General features: G+C 36.4%; 1 protein-coding gene across 2 annotated transcripts in view; it reads left to right on the forward strand.

Moving 5' to 3' along the window:
* Positions 1-18,569, forward strand: part of cul4b.S (cullin 4B S homeolog) — a 35,338-nt gene extending 16,769 nt beyond the window's left edge. For both annotated transcript variants that reach the window (XM_041574333.1, NM_001096619.1), the window contains 15 exon segments: positions 1,399-1,561; positions 1,651-1,740; positions 2,490-2,572; positions 3,931-3,998; positions 5,399-5,517; positions 9,235-9,427; positions 9,519-9,623; positions 10,335-10,445; positions 10,601-10,686; positions 11,377-11,484; positions 12,833-12,946; positions 15,188-15,293; positions 15,380-15,552; positions 16,844-16,996; positions 17,275-18,569. In XM_041574333.1, the coding sequence (XP_041430267.1) occupies positions 1,399-1,561; positions 1,651-1,740; positions 2,490-2,572; positions 3,931-3,998; positions 5,399-5,517; positions 9,235-9,427; positions 9,519-9,623; positions 10,335-10,445; positions 10,601-10,686; positions 11,377-11,484; positions 12,833-12,946; positions 15,188-15,293; positions 15,380-15,552; positions 16,844-16,996; positions 17,275-17,370 (1,768 nt within the window). In that variant the 3' untranslated portion in view covers positions 17,371-18,569.
* Positions 18,570-21,512: the final 2,943 nt, after the last annotated feature.

Consider the following 21,512-nt stretch of genomic DNA (forward strand, 5'->3'; position numbering starts at 1 on the left):
TAATATACTTTTTTAGTAGTATGTGCCATTGGGTAATCATAAATAGAAAATTGCCATTTTAAAAAATAAGGGCCGCCCCCTGAGATCGTAAGATTCACTGTGCACACATACAAACCACATGTAAGGTCACATGAGCCAATTAACAGACAGAGTTCTGCCTTTTGCTTCCTCACTTCTTCCTGTTACAGTTAGTGTTGTAGTATTTCTGGTCAGGTGATCTCTGAGGCAGCACAGATAGAGTCACGAAATGGTGGTTCAAGGCAAGAGATGTAAAAGGGCAATATTTATGTAAATATATATTCCAGTTTGGTAAGATTCTTTAATATGTCATTCAATTTGTTATAAACTATCTGTTGCTTAAGTATTCATTTTGGCGGTATAGTTTTCCTTTAACACTGAAAATTTAAATGTATATTGGAAAGTTGCTTAGAATGATGTTTTCTATTATTGGGCAAAAAATATATTTTTTGGATTGAGATTCCCTTTTAAGATTTATATTAAAAAGACAATTGTTGCACAATTCTATTTTTTTCCAGACCTCAATGCAGGCATGTTATTGGTGATTCTTGGTGAAACCTTTTCACATATTTAGTTATGTGAGATTATCCTGCAAAATTATTACCCCATTCACAGCTAAAAAAATGTTCATTGAATACCCTATATTACCCTATTCATAATTAAAGATTCTGTTCGCTTTGTCTTGCTGTGGGCTTGTTGTAGTGTGGAGGACATTACCATGTTTATCACCCTTAAACTAACATCAATGTCACATCTTTACCTGGACCAAGTTTATTTCCCATAGGCACTCCTTTTTTTTTTATAAAGTCTGTTGTGCATTTCAGAACCATACATTTTCTTAGGAAAATTGTACTTACCTCTTATAGAAATACAAAATTCATGTACCCATGCATTTAAAGAAAAGCTGAATTTATTATGACATATTAAAATCCATTAGACTCCACAAAGGTCTAATAGATTTTAATGTCGTAATAAATTAGAAACTGTCATAATTTTTTATAGTCTATGGGAAATAAACTGCATCCAAGCTACTATATACTAACAGATTCTTATTGACATTATATAATCCGTTGGCAACACCAATGGTTTTTGTGGGCTTAAATATTCGTTTGTATTGCTACAAAAAATTATGGGTTTACGTTATGGGAAGCTCTGGCTTTTTTAACCTGGGCACTACCTGCAAGGAGTTTGCATGCTGTACCTGCTTCTGTTTTCTCTGGATAATGTGGTTCTTCTAGCATGCTACTTAAAACATACAGGCCAGGATGATTGGTTGCTGAGGAAACTGACCTTGGTGTGTGCTGTTCGATTGGAGCCCTAGCATGTATGCAGGAGATGATTTGTAACATGTTAGGGCAATAAAAATGTTTTTGTCTCCAGGGATATGGGTCTAGAGCTGTTTAGAACCCATATAATCAGCGATCAGAAAGTTCAGAACAAAACTATTGATGGAATCCTCCTGCTGATTGAGAGGGAAAGGAATGGTGAGGCTATTGACAGGAGTTTATTGCGAAGCCTTCTTAGCATGCTTTCTGACTTGCAAGTAAGTAATACATGTATTTTTGAAACATGTTCTGTTTTTACTGAGCCTGAATATGGTTTTATAAAAATATACATTTTTTCACTGTTTAGATTTATCAGGACTCTTTTGAGCAGAGGTTCCTGGAAGAAACAAACCGTTTGTATTCAGCAGAAGGACAAAGGCTCATGCAAGAGCGAGAGGTACTCTTTAGAAAAGAAAAGGGTCATGCACAATGCTGAAATTAATTGTATTACACCATAATCATCTCAAAACGAAGCTGGTTTTATGGGGGTCGGTTAAGTTTGTGATCCTGGCAAATTTTCCACATGCAGTGGTTGGTCTTTCTGCCTTGTAGTGGTGGGGTCCTAGGTTTGATTCCAGCCAGGACATTTGCAAGGATATTTTATGTTCTCAGTTGGGCTTAGTTATAAACAGTGGGCAAATTTGCACCTGGGCAGTAACCTATGACAACCAATCAGATGATTACTTTCAGTGCCCAACCTACAGCTGTCTTAAAAAAAGCTAACCACTGATTGGTTTATATTGGTTATTGCCTAGGTGCAAATTTTGCCAAGTTTATAAATGAGCCCCACTGTATCTGTGTGGGTTTTCTCACACATTGTCAAAAACATACAGAGAGGTTAATTGGTTCACAATAAAATTGGCCATAGTGTGCTTAAGCTATAGGGACACTACATTGTAAGCCTTTGGGTATGTTGGTAAATCATTTTGCTTGATACTATTACTACTTCTAAATATAAAATGTTCAGTGCATTTCTGCTTTGGTTGGTGGTAATTTAGAAGTGTGAACATTGGTCAGAATTATAAATACATTTATACATGTATGGCTATAAGTTCCTTCTTTATTAAATAATATTCATTTAGAATTTTAATATAAAGTAAGTGATATAACTTGTAACTCTAACAGTTTTGCTTTGATACTCTACAGGTCCCAGAGTACCTTCATCATGTAAACAAGCGGCTAGAAGAGGAAGCCGATAGAGTGATCACATATTTAGATCAAAGCACACAGTAAGTAATGTCTGTAAGTTGTTTCATTCTATGACCTGCATTGTATAGGAGTAATTCATTATTAATATCAAAAATCAGGCAAGGCAGCTTTATTCAGGAAGCAGAGCAAAGTGCAACTTGAAAAGAAAGTCTAGGCTGTAAAGGACTAAAAGCTGTATGTAAAATGTATGTATCTTGTGTATAATTCCATGGCAGTTAACACAACAGTAATTCTGGAAAAAGAAAGGCCCAGGATCACATTTTGTAGCATAAATGTGTGTAAGCTGCATAATAAACACCTTTGCTGTGTGTCCAATCAGGTTTTTTAATTTCAGTAAAGGATATGTATGGATTGGTATTTCACATGTTAGGTTTGTAAATGGTGTGCTTTTCTAGCAAAAATTAAAAACATTTTAAAATCAGTGGTGATTTATTAAAAGTAGGGATGCACCAAATCCAGGATTCGGCCTTTTTCAGCAGGATTTGGCCGAATCCTTCTGCCCGGCCGAACCAAATCTATTTGTGTACCTTTTTTCAATGATGCATGATTTGCTTCACCAGTATGTTCAACTCGAAATTCTCCACAGTATTTTTCCCTTTGTTTCATATCATTATGGTTTTTAAAACTGGCGTAGCAGCATTGTTACTTGTAGAAATACATACCAGAGCAGCCCTGTCTTTGCTTCCATAGAGATGTATGGGGAACTTCAAAGTGAGCATTTGCAAAGGTCTACCTTAATGAATTTCTATGGATTCCGTGGCTCAACACCAAAAGCAAGCCTTTCTGGTCATTGGTCCCCCTGTAACCACCAGGAATGCCAGAACATTTACCAAACATGGTTATGGGAAGCAGTAACATAAAAACCTTCATAATTCAAAACTTGACATCTTATAAATATCAACATGTGAATCTCTGGGATGTTAAATTTTGGCTGTTATGAATGCTTATGTAAAGTCTAGTCCTAGCAGTGGCTCTGCTTCAATAGTACTACTAATGACATTGTCGCAGTGGACGTTTTTTTGGGAAACAGTGACTGTCACTACAGCTGTCCAAACTGTGTGTGACAAAATTTCAGATATTAAATGCATAGGAACTGACGTAGACTACATGTTTACTAGTAATATAACGTTTTCTTTATATCTGGTAAAGTGATCCATGTATCAAAATAAAGACTCATTTCATTAGGTTTCCCACAGTACTAAACATTATATTATGGGTAGGTAACCAGTTAACAAGCACTTTTCGGGCCACGGACTGGGCCTACTGTAAGGGGATTGACTGTTTTATCCCTTTTACACATGCTGTAACCATCTGGCTTGACTTGACTGTTTTTTTTTTGTTCATTTTTTATTTCTTTATCTTTGTTTTTTTTTTTTAGAAAGCCATTAATTGCCACTGTAGAAAAACAGCTCCTAGGTGAACATTTAACAGCCACCCTTCAGAAAGGTATTTTATTCTTTACCTTTTTTTTTCTTCTCCGTTTGTTTATATTTACAAGGTGATGGGGGGCCAAAAAAGTAAAAAAAAAACAGGATGACATTCTTAAAGGTTTTGTAAATACAAACACAGCAGTCATAATTAATAATCTAATTTGCAGTACCATGAATATTTATATAATGCGCTTGAGTGAAGTAGTAGTTCTCACAGGCATCTTTATAGCAAGCCAGTTCTAACGTGCCACTTTCTCATGAGATTCATTTAACAGGTCTTTGGAACACAATCTTTTAATTGCTGCAATATTCTCAGGGATAGCCGCAGAAATCAAAAAGCACTGACTCAACAAGATAGCAACTCATCTCTGCTTGACTTCAGCAAGCAAGTCTGTCAGGTGTGATTGAAAATCGCTGTCACTGTTAACAACTGCTCATGTGACAGAATTCATAGGGGCTTCATCCTTTAATTAGTGTAGCATCTTCAGAACAAATTAAATACGAAGGGAAGTATCCCTTTGCAGCCATTGATCAATAGTGCTGGAACCATCTGCAATCATTTTTGGTGCTTACAGCAGTCTTGTCCAAATTTCTATATTTGTACAAACCTGGTAATGCACAGCGTAAAGAGGACATAAAAATCCATAATTTAATACATGCATATGTTAAGAAGAAGCTTAGATCAAACATATTAATCTTTTGCATATTATATAGTGTCAGAGGGTCAGCTTCACAAAGGTTCGCGGGGCTGGGGCACCTTCGGGGGGGGGGGGCTTTTAGAGGAAAATATTCAGCTTGCAGCACCTCCTGTGATTTTTTTTTTTTTTTTTTGTATAGGAACGTGTCGGTATCCCTTTATTGGTAGACTTGATAAACAGACTTTTTCGGGTTTTTACAAATTGTAGTTAAAAGCTATACCCATCCTAATATGCAGGACAGTAAGCAAATTTATTATTTTCATGATATAATATGAAACTAGTAGCCCCATAGTTATTGCCAACAGAGTGAGTGAGCAGTAACAACATGATTTTAAGTCAAGGGCCAGACCAGGCAGCAATCAGCCTGCTGAAAACCACAGACCAATTTCAGCCCCTGACCATTAGCTGAATCCTCTTCTCTGTTTGTGTCTGGAAGTCGTGTATGCTCCACTGTAAACACACTCTGCAGATTTTGGCTCGATAAGCAAAATCTTCTTTTTCTTTGCCAGAATCTGATAAGAGTTTTTGCCCCCGAGCAAGGCTTCTGGACGCGAACAGAGAAAATGATTCAGCTAGTGGTCAGGGCCTGAAATTGATCTGTGGGTTTCAGCAGGCTGATTTCTTCCTCTGTCTGTCCCTAGCCTAACGCTCCTGCTTTAAACCTTTTAACCTGTGTTAAATGTCATACAGTAACCGTTTACATTTATCTCTTATACAGGTTTGAACCACCTTCTGGATGAAAATCGAATTCAGGACCTTTCCTTGCTTTATCAGTTATTTAGTCGAGTTAGGGGTGGAGTGCAAGTCCTTTTGCAGCACTGGATCGAGTACATTAAGGTACTGTTTTTGACCTTCTTGCTCTATAAAGTAAATGTCCAACTGTGTTAAAATATAGTTGCTTACAGGCCAGTAAATGATACCTGATCCCACTGTTATGAAGACTACTACAATCCAGTCATTTTTATTTTCCTGTAATGACATATCTGGTTCATATATTATTTCATGAATTGCTTACCACATGCATTGCATCTGTTAGTATGCACAGTAAAAATCACTTTTTAATACTTCTTGACACTTTTGTTTATTATATATGCCTGAGTTATAGGTATATTATCCTGAACTAATATAATATGAACTTGGATTGGAAGTATTAGCTTGGAATGACAAGCTATTCTGACTTACATTGGAGACCTTAGAACTTGCCTGTTGTAGTGAAGAGACATGTGGGAAAGCTAGTCACACCGTGAGTGTTAGAACAAGCATATTAAAGGAGAACTAAACCCTAAGCATGAATATGGCTAAAAATGCCATTTTATGTACTGCGCTTATGGTACAAGCATAGAGTTTTAGCTTCTCAATAGCAGCAATGATCCAGGACTTCAAACTTGTCATAGGGGGTCACCATCTTGGGCCCTGAGCAGCTGTTCAGAAGCTAAGCTTATGGGGTCATAATTATCAAGCAGAAGATTAGGTTGGTAATATAAGATGATACTACAGGTCAGATTATTAAATTCTGATGCTAGTTGCACTGGTTTCGGGTCTGCCATGTAGTAATTATCTGTATAAATTACTAATCAGCCTTATGTTGTGATATTTATATTCTATGTGTACTGTATATTGTTAGTGTGTCCCTAAGCTCAGCAAGTAACAGCAGCACAGAGCATGTGCAGTGAATCAGCAGAAAAGAAGATGGGGAGTAATTGGGGCATCTTTGGAGACACAGATCTTTACTGCTAAAGGGCTGGGGTTGCCTTGGGCTGGTACAGACACCCAAAACATAATGTAGAACATTTGTAGCCTACTTCAATTCTCCTTTAAACATGTTTTCAGATCAAATTGAACCTGCCATACTGCCTATTGTGGTTGGAATGGAATGGATTGATTTTGTGCTTGTTCAAATAAAAAAACTCATAAATAAAAGAATTAAAATTTACTAAATTAGTGCAAATGTCTCCCTGAAACTTTACAAACAAGATTTAATATCTAAACAGCCTTTCAGTTTGGACTTGTTAGGAACTGTGGGCATTTGTACACCTTAAGATATAAAATTAGCTTTATAAAGGTATAATATATAGAGAACAGGGTTTACCAGCAATCCACATGTGGCCTCCCCAATGTATTTTTATGGCTCTTACTCTGCCTGTGTTGACTTGCGCATGACATCATTTTGATATAATTTGTCCCTCAGTTTGATGGTTAGGGTTGAGCCGCAAACCAGGATTAATGGTGATCGCGGCTAGAAGTTAATTACGTCAATTTTCCCATGGCCTTTCAGATATAAAAACCTAATATTGATGCATTTAAGATGCTTTAGGACCTTTTCAAAAAGTAAAAATGTTTGACTTTGTGGCTTCACTGAAAAAAAGTTTAAAGAACACAAATTATTTGGGTACCTGGCTAAATGCTCAAACTGTTTAAGTACATCTAAACTCATTTAATGTATGTGGCAACTTGTACCTCTCTCACCTCCCCTATCTACCCTCTCTCTTCTTTCTTCTCTGTTTCTATAAAAACTTTAAAAAAAACAACAATTATTTGACTTGACATGTGAATGACGTGACAGAAATACTGATTGCATCCAATGCATGTATTACAGGTATGGCATCCATTATATAGAAAGCTCTGAATTACGGAAATGCAGTCTCCCACAGACTCCATTATATCCAAATAATCCAAATTTTAGAAATGATTTCCCTTTTCTATGTAATAATGAAACCGCAAATTGTACTTAAGTCAAACTAAGATATAACTAGAGAGATTATTATTTGATCCCCTTATATATCTATACAGTTATCATATAAGCGCCTCTTGTCCAGTGTGAACAACCCTAAATTGGCTAGTCTTTCCTCATAGCTAAGATGTTGCCTTTTCCCAGCTTAGTTGCCCTTCTCTGCACCCTCTCTAATTCAGTAATGTCCTGTTTGAGCACCGGAGACCAAAACTGTACAGCATATTCTAGATGGGGCCTTACCAGTGCTCTATACAGTGGAAGAATGACTCCCTCCTCCCGTGAATCTATGCCCCTTTTGATACAGCTCAAGACATTATGTTCCCTTGATGCTGCTGACTGGCATTGCTTGCTACAGCCAAGTTCATTATCTACAAGGACTCCAAGGTCTTTTTTCCATTATGGATTTGCCTAGTGCAATCCCATTAAGGGTATAAGTGGCTTGGGAGATTTTTACATCTTGACTTTACATTTATCAACATTGAATCTCATTTGCCACTTAGCTGCCCAGATTGCCATTTTGTCAAGTTCCTGTTGCAAGGATGCTGCATCCTGGATGGAATTAATTGGGCTGCATAGTTTTGTGTCATCTGCAAACACTGATAATTACTTACAATACCCTCCCCTAAGTCATTAATGAACAAGTTAAATAGAAGTGGACCCAATACTGAACCCTGAGGGATCCCACTAAGAATCTTACTCCAAGTAAAGAATGTACCATTAACAACCACCCTCTGTACCGATCCTGTAGCCAGTTTCCTATCCATGTGCAAACACCTTCATGAAGCCCAACAGACCTTAGTTTAGAAAGCAGTCGTTTGTGGGGCACAGTATCAAGCGCTTTGGCAAAATCCAAATAGATCACATCTACTGCTCCCCCACTGTCCAGCATCTTACTTACCTCATCATAAAAAGCAATCAAATTTGTTTGACATGATCTATCCTTCATAAAGCCATGCTGATTGTTGCTAATAATGCCATTCACTAGGACACATTTTTGAATGCGATTCCTTAACAAGCCTTCAAATCATTTGTTCACCACAGATGTCAAACTTACTGGCCTATAGTTGCGAGGCTGAGACCGTAATCCCTTTTTAAATATTGGAATGACATCATCTTTTCTCCAATCCATAGGTACCATAACAGATAAAAAGCAAATCTGAGAAAATCCGAAATAGTGGCCAGTCTAAAACTGAACTAAACTCTCTTTGAACCCAGGTGTATGCCATCTGGCCCTGGCACCTTGTTTACATAATTTTAGTAAAGCTTTATCAATCATATCATGAGTCGGTCACTGACTAGATTGAGCTGAGCCAACAGTGCAGCTATGAAAGGAGCCTGGGAATTCTGACTCCTCTATTGTATACACTGAAGAAAATAACTGATTTAGCACATTTGCCTTTTCTTTATCTGTTACAACCATACTGTTAACATTATTTAAAGGATCAACACTAAACGCGCATCTTTTTACAATTAATATACTTTAAACTTTTTGGGGTTAGACTTAGCCTCAGCCGCAATACGCTCTTCATTCTCTATCTTTGCCTATATCTTGTGTGTGAATGGCTTCCACTGTGGCTACACAGCAACTTATTTATGAACTATAATAGTCTTTCTGAAGAAATCACCACTGTTTTACCAGTGCAGGGCTACACTACATTATTTTTTTCATTACTTAAAAACACTTATTTTTTGATGGTACTGTTTCTTTAAGTATTTGTTTGAATATCTAGCTTTAATTTGATATTCAGCATATTATTATTATTGCATTTACATACTATGTTTCCTGTATGGTTGATAATCCTTTTCATTCTCTCTTTCTGCAGGCTTTTGGCAGTACTATTGTGATTAATCCTGAGAAAGATAAAACAATGGTACAGGAGTTGTTGGATTTTAAAGATAAAGTGGACCATGTAATTGATGTCTGCTTCTTAAAGAACGAGAAGTTTGTCAATGCTATGAAAGAAGCATTTGAAACTTTCATTAACAAACGACCAAATAAACCTGCTGAATTAATTGGTACAGTTTTTCATCTGATCTATTTTTCTTTTAATTTGCCAACCTAAACTTTGAACAAGGAACAATGATTTTATTCTCTTCTGTATTTTAGCAAAACATGTTGATTCTAAACTTCGAACTGGGAACAAAGAAGCTACAGACGAAGAACTTGAAAAGATGTTGGATAAAATTATGATCATTTTTAGGTTCATCTATGGTATGTGGAACCAAATTTGTATAATGTCTCCAAATGCAAATAAATTGGTATTTTATCTCTAATGGTAATCAAGTGTAGCACTATATGGCCCTCTGTAGCAGTGGTATAACTTTAGGGGCACAGGCCCTATTTTATGTAGTCATAGCCACACCATTCTATTGTGTTAAGCAAACCCTAGATCATGTGTAATTGTAAACGGCTTCCAAAGAGCCTTCCCAAAATCACAAGTATTTTAAAGTGCAAGTAGCATGCTTTCTAAGTCTTAAGTGCAGATTTTTTTGGGATGGGTGGGTTGTGCAATGGACTATAAATAGAGGTGCTCGTCAGGGATGGGTTTATTGTCCATATAAAGGCACAAACCTATAGACTAAATGCTTATTCATATTAATGGACATGAAACTGGAAGTTATTTGTGATATTTCTTTATTTTCCCATCAGTACATTCATACACCCATGTAATGCAACTATATGTCTCTTTGTCTTTCTAATCATCTCAATGTCCGTTTGTGAAGATATATCTTTGTACATTTTTGTTTTTTAATTGTATCAAAATTAGCTTCACCTTTACTGCCAAGTTACATAGTAAGTAAGGTTGAAAAAAAACACACGTTCAACCTTTTAGTGTGTTTTTTTTTATAAATCTGTCTGCTAAATATTTATCTATATTGCCAAATGCAGTTAGTAAAAAGCTTCTTTCCCTAACCCTTCCAGGAAAGGATGTCTTTGAGGCCTTCTACAAGAAAGATTTGGCAAAAAGACTTTTAGTTGGTAAAAGTGCATCAGTAGATGCTGAAAAATCTATGCTTTCCAAATTGAAGCATGGTAAGCTTGCATTCTTTATTGTGTGATATGTAATGTTTGTAGGTTATTTTATTTTACAGTTGCAAATGTATATGAAATACTACCTTGTTTGGGGGTGGAGTGGAGCATGTATATATTATAATATATATGTTTTTAAAATGTTATTATTGTTCCAGAGTGTGGAGCAGCATTTACCAGCAAACTTGAAGGAATGTTTAAAGATATGGAGCTGTCTAAAGACATAATGGTTCACTTTAAGCAGGTACATGATTATTGTTATGTATTGAGTGCCAACATGAAGTATGCAGATTATGCATAATTTACACCAGTTCCTGTTTCTGGAGCTTAATATTGTTATTTAAAAAGAAAAATAAATATAAACACTCTATAGCTAGGAGTTTTGGGTAGTTAGAACCTTGCATAAGAAAATACAATTGGGCTACAAGTATTTAGGGCATTGCCTTTTACTAGTGCTCAATAGACCAGCACGGCTTTGTATGGGCATATGGATTTGTTATTTTGGGGTGATTAGGGGTAACATAACTGTTTTTTGTTTTGTTATTTTTAGCATTAATAGCATATTTTTTAATACATTTTTTTATGTACTGTATGTATGTTTTAATAATGAGTACTGAATCTTAAGGGGTGGTTATTGGATGGATAGAACATGTTAAATTGTCGTAACTTTGTAGAAAAAAAAAGTTATAATGGCCCTAGAACTGAAAAAACCTGCTTCAATAATGGTTTGAATTATGTCTTTAAATGCTACTCACCTAGAATTTATGGTGTCATCATAAAAATACCAGAATACCACTGTCATATTTAGTGTCTATTTAACCGTGCTATTTCTCATGCTAACTTGTTACACATAGCAACCAGTGCATGGCATTATCAAAGATGTGGCACAGAAAAGGAAGAAATTGTACATATAAGTGTATTTTTCCCTCCTCAGTATATGCAGAACCAAAATGTCCCTGGCAACATTGAGCTTACAGTAAATATTCTAACAATGGGGTACTGGCCAACATACGTGCCTATGGAAGTTCTTCTTCCTCCAGAGGTAAGTGTATGTAGACATGTGCAAGTGTTCTAGTTTTGTGAGCAGTAATATTGCTTACCCTTGAACAACTCGTTTCACAATTTCTAAATGTATTGCAAGGAATCTTTTCTTAATGATAATAGCATTTTGTATATGAATAGAGCAAACTTTGTCACAGAATTAATTTCAGTGAAAAAAATGTGATCAATTAAATGGAATGTAATAAAAATAAAGGCTTAATGTCTGGGAAAAAAATTCTTGCTAAAAAGTTCCTTGCTAGCCCAATCCTTCCCAGTATCAATTGTTGCCTATTAATGATACAAGAACTTCTCACCTTCTGCCAAGCCCAGGGCCATGTATGGGGTCCTCGCCCAGTCTGATAGTTCTGTTATCCAACAGTATGATGTGATTTTTCGACCTAGGGCCAACAATTCACTTATATTTTCAGCCCAGTGCATATGTTCAGAAATCCACTCATTTAGTGACCTTTTGAATCTCTGAACAAATTATTCAAGTATTACTCCCATAGACCCATTAAGTCAGGGAGGGGTAATTGGCACATTGCCATAGACTGAGCTATTTAAGGGTTGGTGCTTAAACTTATAGTGTGCAAAAATGTGGGCTCATCTTGTCCTGGAATTGAAAAATATTATCTTAGCCAAGTCCAATCTATATCCCACTCCTTATGTACCCTATAAAACACTGCTAATTATGGTTGTCCATTTAGTTCTGTTCCTTCCATTTTAGTCTCACTTGGACCCTCTTTATTTTGTTCTTTTGTTTTTCAAGTCAGTAGGTAAATCATTATCAGCTTGAAGCAATATTAAAGGATACTCCCAGGGTTTTTAAATTCCCTTTTTGGAAATAATTCTCAAATCCACATTTACGCCAGGTCCAAGAAAATTTGTTAATTATATATCTAGACAACCTCCTCAATAAACATGGTTATTCCACTCTCAACAATGTTTGGTCATCAAGACTTCCTGTATAAAGCTTTATGGTCCATTTTCTCTGCCACTGAAATGTTGCACTTTGACCTGGTTCACTATGTGATCATGATGGCTTGCTAGTTAAATTTCTGGAGCTCAAGGTGCTTCTGAACAATTCAGTACGATGGGTGATCCGATCCAAGCAGCCAGGCAGCTCCGCATGGCTGCAAAACAAGCAGCTGTTTTCCCCCCCGGGTATAATCACCTGGTATCAATCCTTTATTCAGCAGCAACATTATCCTTGTATTTTATACAAGTACCGGTTTCTCCTAATGGCCCCAGGACAGGAATGAAGACATAAAATATTGGTTTCCAGCTGGCACTCTGCACTTTTTTAATGGAACTAAATGTGGTATTTCCTCTATTCCTTATTTCTTTAGATGGTGAAACTACAGGAGATTTTTAAGACCTTTTACCTGGGAAAGCACAGTGGTAGAAAGCTACAATGGCAATCAACTCTAGGGCAGTGTGTTTTAAAAGCAGAATTTAATGAGGTAATGTTTAACAGCCACACTTTCTGTGGGAACATGACGGGTCGTTTAATTGGAATTCTAAAGCAAAGGTATAAAACTAGTGAACATTTATGTACAAAACATTTCTTGGATTGTGAATCACAATGTTGGTGCTCTTTTGGACGATGTGACCTATCATGGTTTGTGCATGAAAGAGGGCTAGTGCTGCTGATTTCTGGTGTTGTATAGCTATTTAAAAGCTACCAAATACTTTTCTAAAGCAAATGCTCAAACAAAGTTATAGATTAGATGACGCCACAGCATCCAGCTGGTGTATTAAGGATTGGAGCAATGCAGGAATTGTCAATTGGCACACAGGAGATGGGGTTGGGTAAATTATATGCATTAATTGATTTGTAATTTGAATTATAGGCATGGCCATTCAGGTGTACAGGATTACTACATTATATGATAAGGCTTGACCCCTTTTGTGTTTTAAAAATTCAAAAATATATTCCCAGTCAATACTCTCAAAGTTAAAAAGTCAATCTTTATTTATCATAAATATTAAAAAGTAGGCATACAGACCAATTGATGCTCCGCCTTACGCGTTTCACACCCACAGGCACTTATTCATAGGCATTACTGTTGTAGGAACAAGCAGAGGAGATGAAGGAGAGATTTTTTAGATCGAGGGTATGGACGAAAAATTGTGGATAGGGCCTATCAGAGAGCAAGACAAACAGAAAGCAGGAGTCTATTAAGTGTGAATCCAATGGGTGAGAAAAAGAAAAAAGTAAAACAGGGGCTATCAGAAAAGGTCCCATTTGTCACTAGGTATAGTAAACAGTTCTATATGGTATTAGATATAGTTAAGAAGTACATCCCGATCCTATATGCAGATGATGATTTCCATAAAATACTAAAAGGAGGAGTTAACAGTATACCAAGACGGTCTCATACATTTATCACCAAGTATGTACAGGGAAACGAATAGGGGAGACCAAAGAAATAAGAGCTTTTTGAAGGTAGAAGGGAGCCACAAATGTGGTAGTCGTAGATGTATAACTTGTCAACATATGAAAATCTCAAAAGAATTTAAGTCTACGGTGAAAAATACTAGCATTAAAATAAGAGATTATATCAATTGCAATACATCCACAGTGGTTTACTTGATAACATGTCTGAAATGTCAGAAACAATATGTGGGCTGCACAAGTAGAACGCTAAAGGAGCGAATACGGGAACATCTGAGTCAAATAAAAAATCCAAAAACAGTTGAAAAGAGTAATATAACGAGACATTTTTCAAGATGTAATGGAAGTGATGTAGCATATTTTTCTGTACAGGGAATAGAAAAAGTAAGATTGGGTAGTAGAGGAGGAAATTTGGCAGGGCTGTTAGCAAAAAGAGAACTGTTTTGGATTTTCTATTTGCATACTCGGTTACCACTGGGTTTGAACTACGAGTTTGATGTAACATTTTTTTACGTAAATTATAATGTAATTGGCTATGTTTACAACGAGGTGGACATATAGAGTTGTATGGGGCAGATAAGAGAATGTGACATATAAAAATAATATTAGGAGAGAGAACATAATGTAATGGGGCAGTGATTGCCATTTAAATGCTTGTTTAAATGTGGGTATCCTAATATAAAAGAGTTCTGAGATGTAACAGAGTATAGGCAGAGAAATAATGCTAATATGACCAATTTGATATGTATGTTGCTTTAAGAAAAGAAACGTGAGGTGGCAACACGTGATTGGTTTTAACGTTTGGGGAGGGATTTCCTGGGGTATAAATTTTGTGACCAAATGTAACAACAGTAATGCCTATGAATAAGTGCCTGTGGGTGCGAAACGCGTAAGGCGGAGCATCAATTGGTCTGTATGCCTACTTTTTAATATTCATGATAAATAAAGTGACTTTTTAACTTTGAGAGTATTGACTCGGAATATATTTTTGAATTTTTGATGTGGTTGCCCTTTGGAGTTGGGGGCTATATTCCAGCATTTTTGGCCCTTTTTTGACAGGCCTGTATAGACTGCAGCAGTTGAGTAGCAAATGTTTTCCCTTTTGTGTTTTACCAACTTTATTTTAACAGTCTAGACATACGTAAACCCCTTATAACCGATTATTAGTAATTTTGGCTACATATGGGCGGATTCAGGTTGAAACATCACTATAATATAGGATATAATGGGGGATTTGTTTGCAGACCAGAATATTTATTTTCTAAATCGTAAAATTAGTATGTTACCTTTTGTATTTCCATTGCAGGGCCGGAAAGAACTTCAAGTCTCCTTGTTTCAAACACTGGTGTTGCTTATGTTTAACGAGGGAGATGAATTCAGTTTAGAAGAAATTAGGCAAGCTACTGGTATAGGTAAAGTTACATTTGTTTTTTTTTTTTTGTTTGTTTTTTTGGGTGGTGTTATTTTTAAGAAATTAACAATCTCTTTTTCATTGTAGAGGATAGTGAGTTAAGGAGAACACTACAATCCTTAGCCTGTGGAAGAGCTAGAGTCCTGGTCAAGAATCCCAAGAGTAAGGATGTTGATGATGGGGACAAATTCACATTCAATGATGATTTCAGGCACCAGTTGTTCAGAATACGGATTAACCAGATTCAGATGAAGGAAACGGTAATGCTTGCTTTTCCCTTAACTCCAGACTCCAGAGTGCTTTTTTTATTTGTTTCAAACCAGGATATGGTCTTTAAAAGTTTATTGTATTTAAGTTACTACCCAAAATAGTTATTGATTATACCCTGTACAGAGAGACACCTTAAACTATTTCTATCAACCAAAATAAAATTAAAAAGACAACATCTGTGTCTCCTGGAGGACACCAAGAAAAGAGGGAAGTAGCTTTTTGAAAGGAATAACACTAAGGGGCCGATTCATCAAGCTCGAGTGAAGGATTCGAAGTAAAAAAACTTTGAATTTCGAAGTGTTTTTTGGGCTACTTCGACCATCGAATGGGCTACTTCGACCTTCGACTACGACTTCGAATCGAAGGATTCGAACTAAAAATCGTTCGACTATTCGACCATTCGATAGTCGAAGTACTGTCTCTTTAAAAAAAACTTCGACCCCCTAGTTCGGCAGCTAAAAGCTACCGAAGTCAATGTTAGCCTATGGGGAAGGTCCCCATAGGCTTGCCTAAGTTTTTTTGATCGAAGGATATTCCTTCGATCGTTGGATTTAAATCCTTCGAATCGTTCGATTCAAAGGATTTAATCGTTCGATCGAAGGAATAATCCTTCGATCGTACGATCGCAGAATTTGCGCTAAATCCTTCGACTTCGATATTCGAAGTCGAAGGATTTCAATTCCTAGTCGAATATCGAGGGTTAATTAACCCTCGATATTCGACCCTTGATGAATCGGCCCGGCCCCTAAGACTGCAGAAAAAGTGAATTTTCATTCCATTGTCTTTGTGGATCTTCTGCCACTTATTTCTAGGAATTTGAGAAGGATTTCAGGTTAAGACTGTGTAAACTGTAAGATGCTGTAATAGAGCAATTGTGACTTGCCACTCACCTTAACAGAGGTTTTTTAACTATTTAGATCCACTAGGCCAGTGCTACCATGGGTTCATTTTAGTATACATAGAAAGTAGTGCTATACAATCATTCTCACCGCTCAGCGTCGGGTGCCGACTGTGACTCTGTCTGCCCAGGTCAAATCCAATCTCCAAAATATATTCCAGCAGCACTCCGGTTCAGTGAAAAAATAATTTATTTGTGCGACAAGTGAAGCAACGTTTCGGGCATAACCAGCCCTTTATCAAGCTTGGGTTCATTTTGTTCCTTGATAACAATATATCCACATATACTTCACATGCTGTCAAAAACAAAAAATGTTTTATATTGGATATCTGATTTAAAAACAAAAAATGTTTTATATTGGATATGATTTTTAATTTTAATAGGTGGAAGAACAAGCAAGCACTACAGAAAGAGTTTTTCAGGACAGACAGTACCAAATTGATGCAGCAATTGTTCGGATTATGAAGATGAGGAAGACTCTTACTCACAATCTTCTGGTGTCAGAAGTGTATAACCAGCTTAAATTCCCAGTTAAGGTAACTGACATTTTGCAAAATCAGAATGCTGCTTAATGTTTTGTTTTCAAGTATGTCATATCATATCACGGCTACTCTGGTTTAGAAAGGCCAATAACCAAAAGTGAAACTTATCTTATTGTGTTCAAAGACTAGACTGTATCATAATATTTGGTCTTATAGTAGATCCTACATTACTATCCCAAATGGGGCTTATTCTCAAGGATCCTTGAGATAGATCTACTGTTTTTTCAGGCACAGCTAACATAATGTTTTGCTGTGCTTTTTTTCTTTTCTAGCCAGCAGACCTGAAGAAGAGGATAGAATCATTAATAGATAGGGACTACATGGAAAGAGACAAAGAAAATCCAAATCAATACAATTATGTTGCTTAAAGAAAGCTTCGTCTCAGCTGTTACCCGTCATTCACTTGCTGGAGGATAAAGAGAATAACCTGTTACTCCAATTGAATTCAACTTTTGTACACCAGAAAATGAAAGGATAAACTGCATTGAGAAAACCAAGTTGGCAGATCTTCAGTGAATAAAACCGCCCATTTAAAAAGTACAATTTACATTTAAACAGAATGCTGTTGAACTCTTTGCATGTTATTTAGAATGATGTGCATAGTGACTCTAAGAACTGTAACAATACCAGGGTTCTGTCTATTGTGGGCTGAAGAGAATGAAATTTGGGATGTGGCATACCATCCTCGGATGAAATCAATGGGTGAAGCAGGCTCTGCTCCTGAAGCTGCATGCAGTTTATTAAAATGTAGATGGCTATAGACATCAGTGGAGATTCACATATGCCCAAATGCATCAAACACGACCCTGGACTCTTAGCTCTTCTGTTACAACCAAAACAGGAGGCAAAATAACAGTATCTTGAAGATGTAACAAGTATGTGAGGTTAAGTACTAGTGTTTATTGCGTCAACTATTTTATATGATGTATAAAATGTAGAGTGGCCTGTATTTAAAGTATTGACCAAGCTGGGACTGTATGGGGACGTGAGAAGAATTTGCAGTACCAATCCCAAACTTCAATTGCCATTCAGCTAAACACTACGAGATCTAGATGCTTCTTCAGCAACGCAAAGTATCAAGTCCATCTATAATGGCAGAGTTTGTACGTTTAGATGCTTGTGTGTCTTAAATAGAAATTATATTGTTAAATTGAACTAAATTGCCATTGATATCAACTGCAGTACAGAGTTCTCATTGCTGCATCAGTCTGAGGAAGAATAGTTTAACCATAGCTTGCAATTCTGGACAAGCGGGTGTTTGAAGCATCACTTATTGTGACTCTTGGTAAGGTGTGTGCTGAGTCTTTAAAGCCTCACTCATTGTGACCTTTAGTAATGTATGTTTTTTTTCATAGCCCTTTGGGTTTTAAATTATGGCATGCTGATAGTTGGGCGTCTACAGAGTCATTTTCATCCAATGTTCTCTCCTATGGGTCCCATGTATTTTGTGCCTTGATCAAAAACCTAAAACAGAATTTGTGTTGCAGAATGGAATATTTTTGCCTTGGGGATTTTCTTTAGTTAAGCGAGAAAAAAATAGGAAATAAATTCTTTTGGCTTTTATAAACCTAGAGTTGGTTAATGCTTCGCCCTTCACAAAAGTAAGGGAGGCTCTTTGTAATCATTCTTCCAGCTAAAATCACTGCGTTTGCTTCTGGTATTGCGTTCTTTTGATCTTGTTTCATACATCGCTATGTACATTTTCTCCCTTCTATTTGAAGGGGATGCAGCCATATACAGGGTTACCAAAGTTGCCTTATTAATTTCAACTGTTTTATCCACATGAAACTGCTTGAGGGATCATTTTGGTTGACCACCTCTGGTGCATTCTGCAGTGCTAAGTTTGCCCCATGGTTCAAGCACTGGACAATCATTCACTTACTTTCTTCATTTGCAAGGTTCGATGGAAATTGCGCATTTCTACAACAAACTGCTCCAAAATGCAACTGAAATATTTGCATGAAAATTTTACTTTCTATGTGGACCTTTTGAATTGGAGTTTTCAAATTTAGCAAGCTTTAAAGAGGCACACTGTCAGCATTAGAGCCATAAATGGGGCTTGTGCTGTAGAGAAATATGGTTGCCAATCGAGTGTTGCCTGTACCTACGTAGCAAGGAAACGGCGCAGTCATTCACACTGCAAATATTAAAGGAATTGTTCCGTATAAAAATAAAAACTGGGTCAATGTACAAAATAAAAATGTTTCATATATAGTTGGGCAAAAATGTTATGTATAAAGGCTGGAGTGCATGGATGTCTAACATAATAGCCAGAACACTACTTCCTGCTTTGCAGCTCTCTTGTTTTCCACTTATTGGTTACCAGGCAGTAACCAATCAGAGACTTGGGGGGGGAGGCACATGGGTCATACCCGTTTGCTTTTTAATCTGAGCTGCATGCTAAGGATCCAATTGCAAACTCACTGAACAGTTCTGTCCCATATGCCCCCCCCCCTTCAAGTTGCTGACTAGCTCACAGTTAGAGAGCTGAAAAGCAGGAAGTAGTGTTCTGGCTATTATGTTAGACATCCAGTCACTCCAGCCTTTATACATTACATTTTTGGCTAACTAACTATTAGAAAACATTTTTATTTTGTACAGCCTGTCTATTTACCTAGTTTTTATTTTTACACTGAACTGTTCCTTTAAGGCAGTGAATACATACACTAAATAACAAAACATTTTGCTTGTAATTAATGAAATATCTTTATTTTTTGAGCACAATAAACCCAATAATAAAGGTATACTGAGCAGCTTCTGATCTCAAAGCCTAACAAAGGCTTTAGCTGGGGAAAAGGGAGTTTTGTGTTATACAGAGGCTTCTCGGTTTTGGTTCATACAAACCAGGAAGTAGGGTTTTTAATACCAGAATCACCATATGTATTTCTTGAACAGTAGACGTATGTTCAACTCCTATTCATAGAACTAAAGTTAAACAAAGTTTTTACTGCCCTTTACTCCATTTAATGTCTATGATAGTATTCTAATTTTGGCATGAGAAGCGCATCTTTTTCTGTACCTGGTCATCGATTACTTTTTTCTTCCCACTGTCCAAAAAAAAAACAGTTGCCATTTTGTTCATTCCCTGTAGTCGGGATGCTAAATGAAAAAAATATTGATCTACAGTGTGTCTGGTCAATTAATTTTTAGAAACCCAGTCGTCGTACATTTAGGGACATGTTATAATAATATTTAGAAAGGAAACTTGCAAGAATTCTAATAGCTACCAATTATATAAAATCTGTAAGGGGGAACAGTCAATATTATTAAACAAAAAAAATCACCTAAAACTGTAGTGTAGGCTTAGTAATTATTTTTCATAATTTTTTAAGCTATAAATGGTGTATTAGTGTGTTCCTTAACCCAACACTTTTTTTTCTGACTGCAAACAACGAACCATGTTCTTTGTCATCAGTGGAATCGGCCAATTTAGTGCTTGTGAAATCATTCTGCAATGCACAGCATCAATGTGTTCGCTGCAAGCTGAAAAAAATATTAGATTGTGTTACTTATATTTAGCATCCACTGTAGTTACGGCTATTACCCACAATTTCCATCGAACCTTGTTTCTCTGTCTGCATATAAATGCAGGGCGAGAATCTGCAACAGTTCCCTTTTTAAAGGGATGGTTTACCTTTAAGCTAACTTTTAGGGGCATATTTATCAAGGGTCAAATTTCGAAATTCTAATTCAAAATGACCAACCAAAATTAAGTCAAAGTTTTTTTTGGTCGATTAGGTCAGTTGTTGATTGAATAGGTCCGTATTCGGCTCTAAGCAACTTTTTAATTGGTCTTCATTATTTATTTTTATAGTTTTATAATTATTTGCCTTTTTCTTCTAACACTTTGCAGCTTTCAAGTTGGTGTTGCTGACCCCATCTAAAAATTTTTTTACATTTTATTCCTCTTCTTTCTATTCAGGTCTCTCCTATTCAAATTCCAGTCTCTTGTTCAAATCAATGTATGGTTGCTAGGATAATTTGGACCCTAGCAACCAGATTACCTCAAATGCTAATTGAAGAGCTGCTGAATAAAAAGCTAAATAACTCCAAACCCACAAATAATAAATGAAAAACAATTGCAAATATCACTCTCTACATCATTATAAAAGTTGAACAACCCCTTTTTACTAGCATCCCTTCCTCAATGAGTTTATTATTGCAAAACGGTGCCTTTAGCATATATTTTGTTTAGTGCTGAGAGGTAGGGCAATGTTGCATCATCTGCTTTTAGTTTATCATCTGGTGCCAAAGTAATGGCATGCAAATAACCCATTTATTGAAATAATGCTATTGAAAAAAACAAAAACATTTTTAGTTTTATACGATTGTTATAAGGACGAAGGTTCAGCATCATGGCTTTTTATTTAATTGTTTTATAATACACAAAAGCCATGAATATCTTGTAAATTATATCCTTATAAACGGTGAGTTCTGATGTCATCAGTTATAAACGGTGAGTTCTGTCATTTCTGTCACATGACTCACTGAAACTTGTGGTGTATTATAA

The sequence above is a fragment of the Xenopus laevis genome, chromosome 8S (genome assembly GCF_017654675.1).
Source record: "Xenopus laevis strain J_2021 chromosome 8S, Xenopus_laevis_v10.1, whole genome shotgun sequence".
Taxonomy (NCBI): Eukaryota; Metazoa; Chordata; class Amphibia; order Anura; family Pipidae; genus Xenopus; species Xenopus laevis.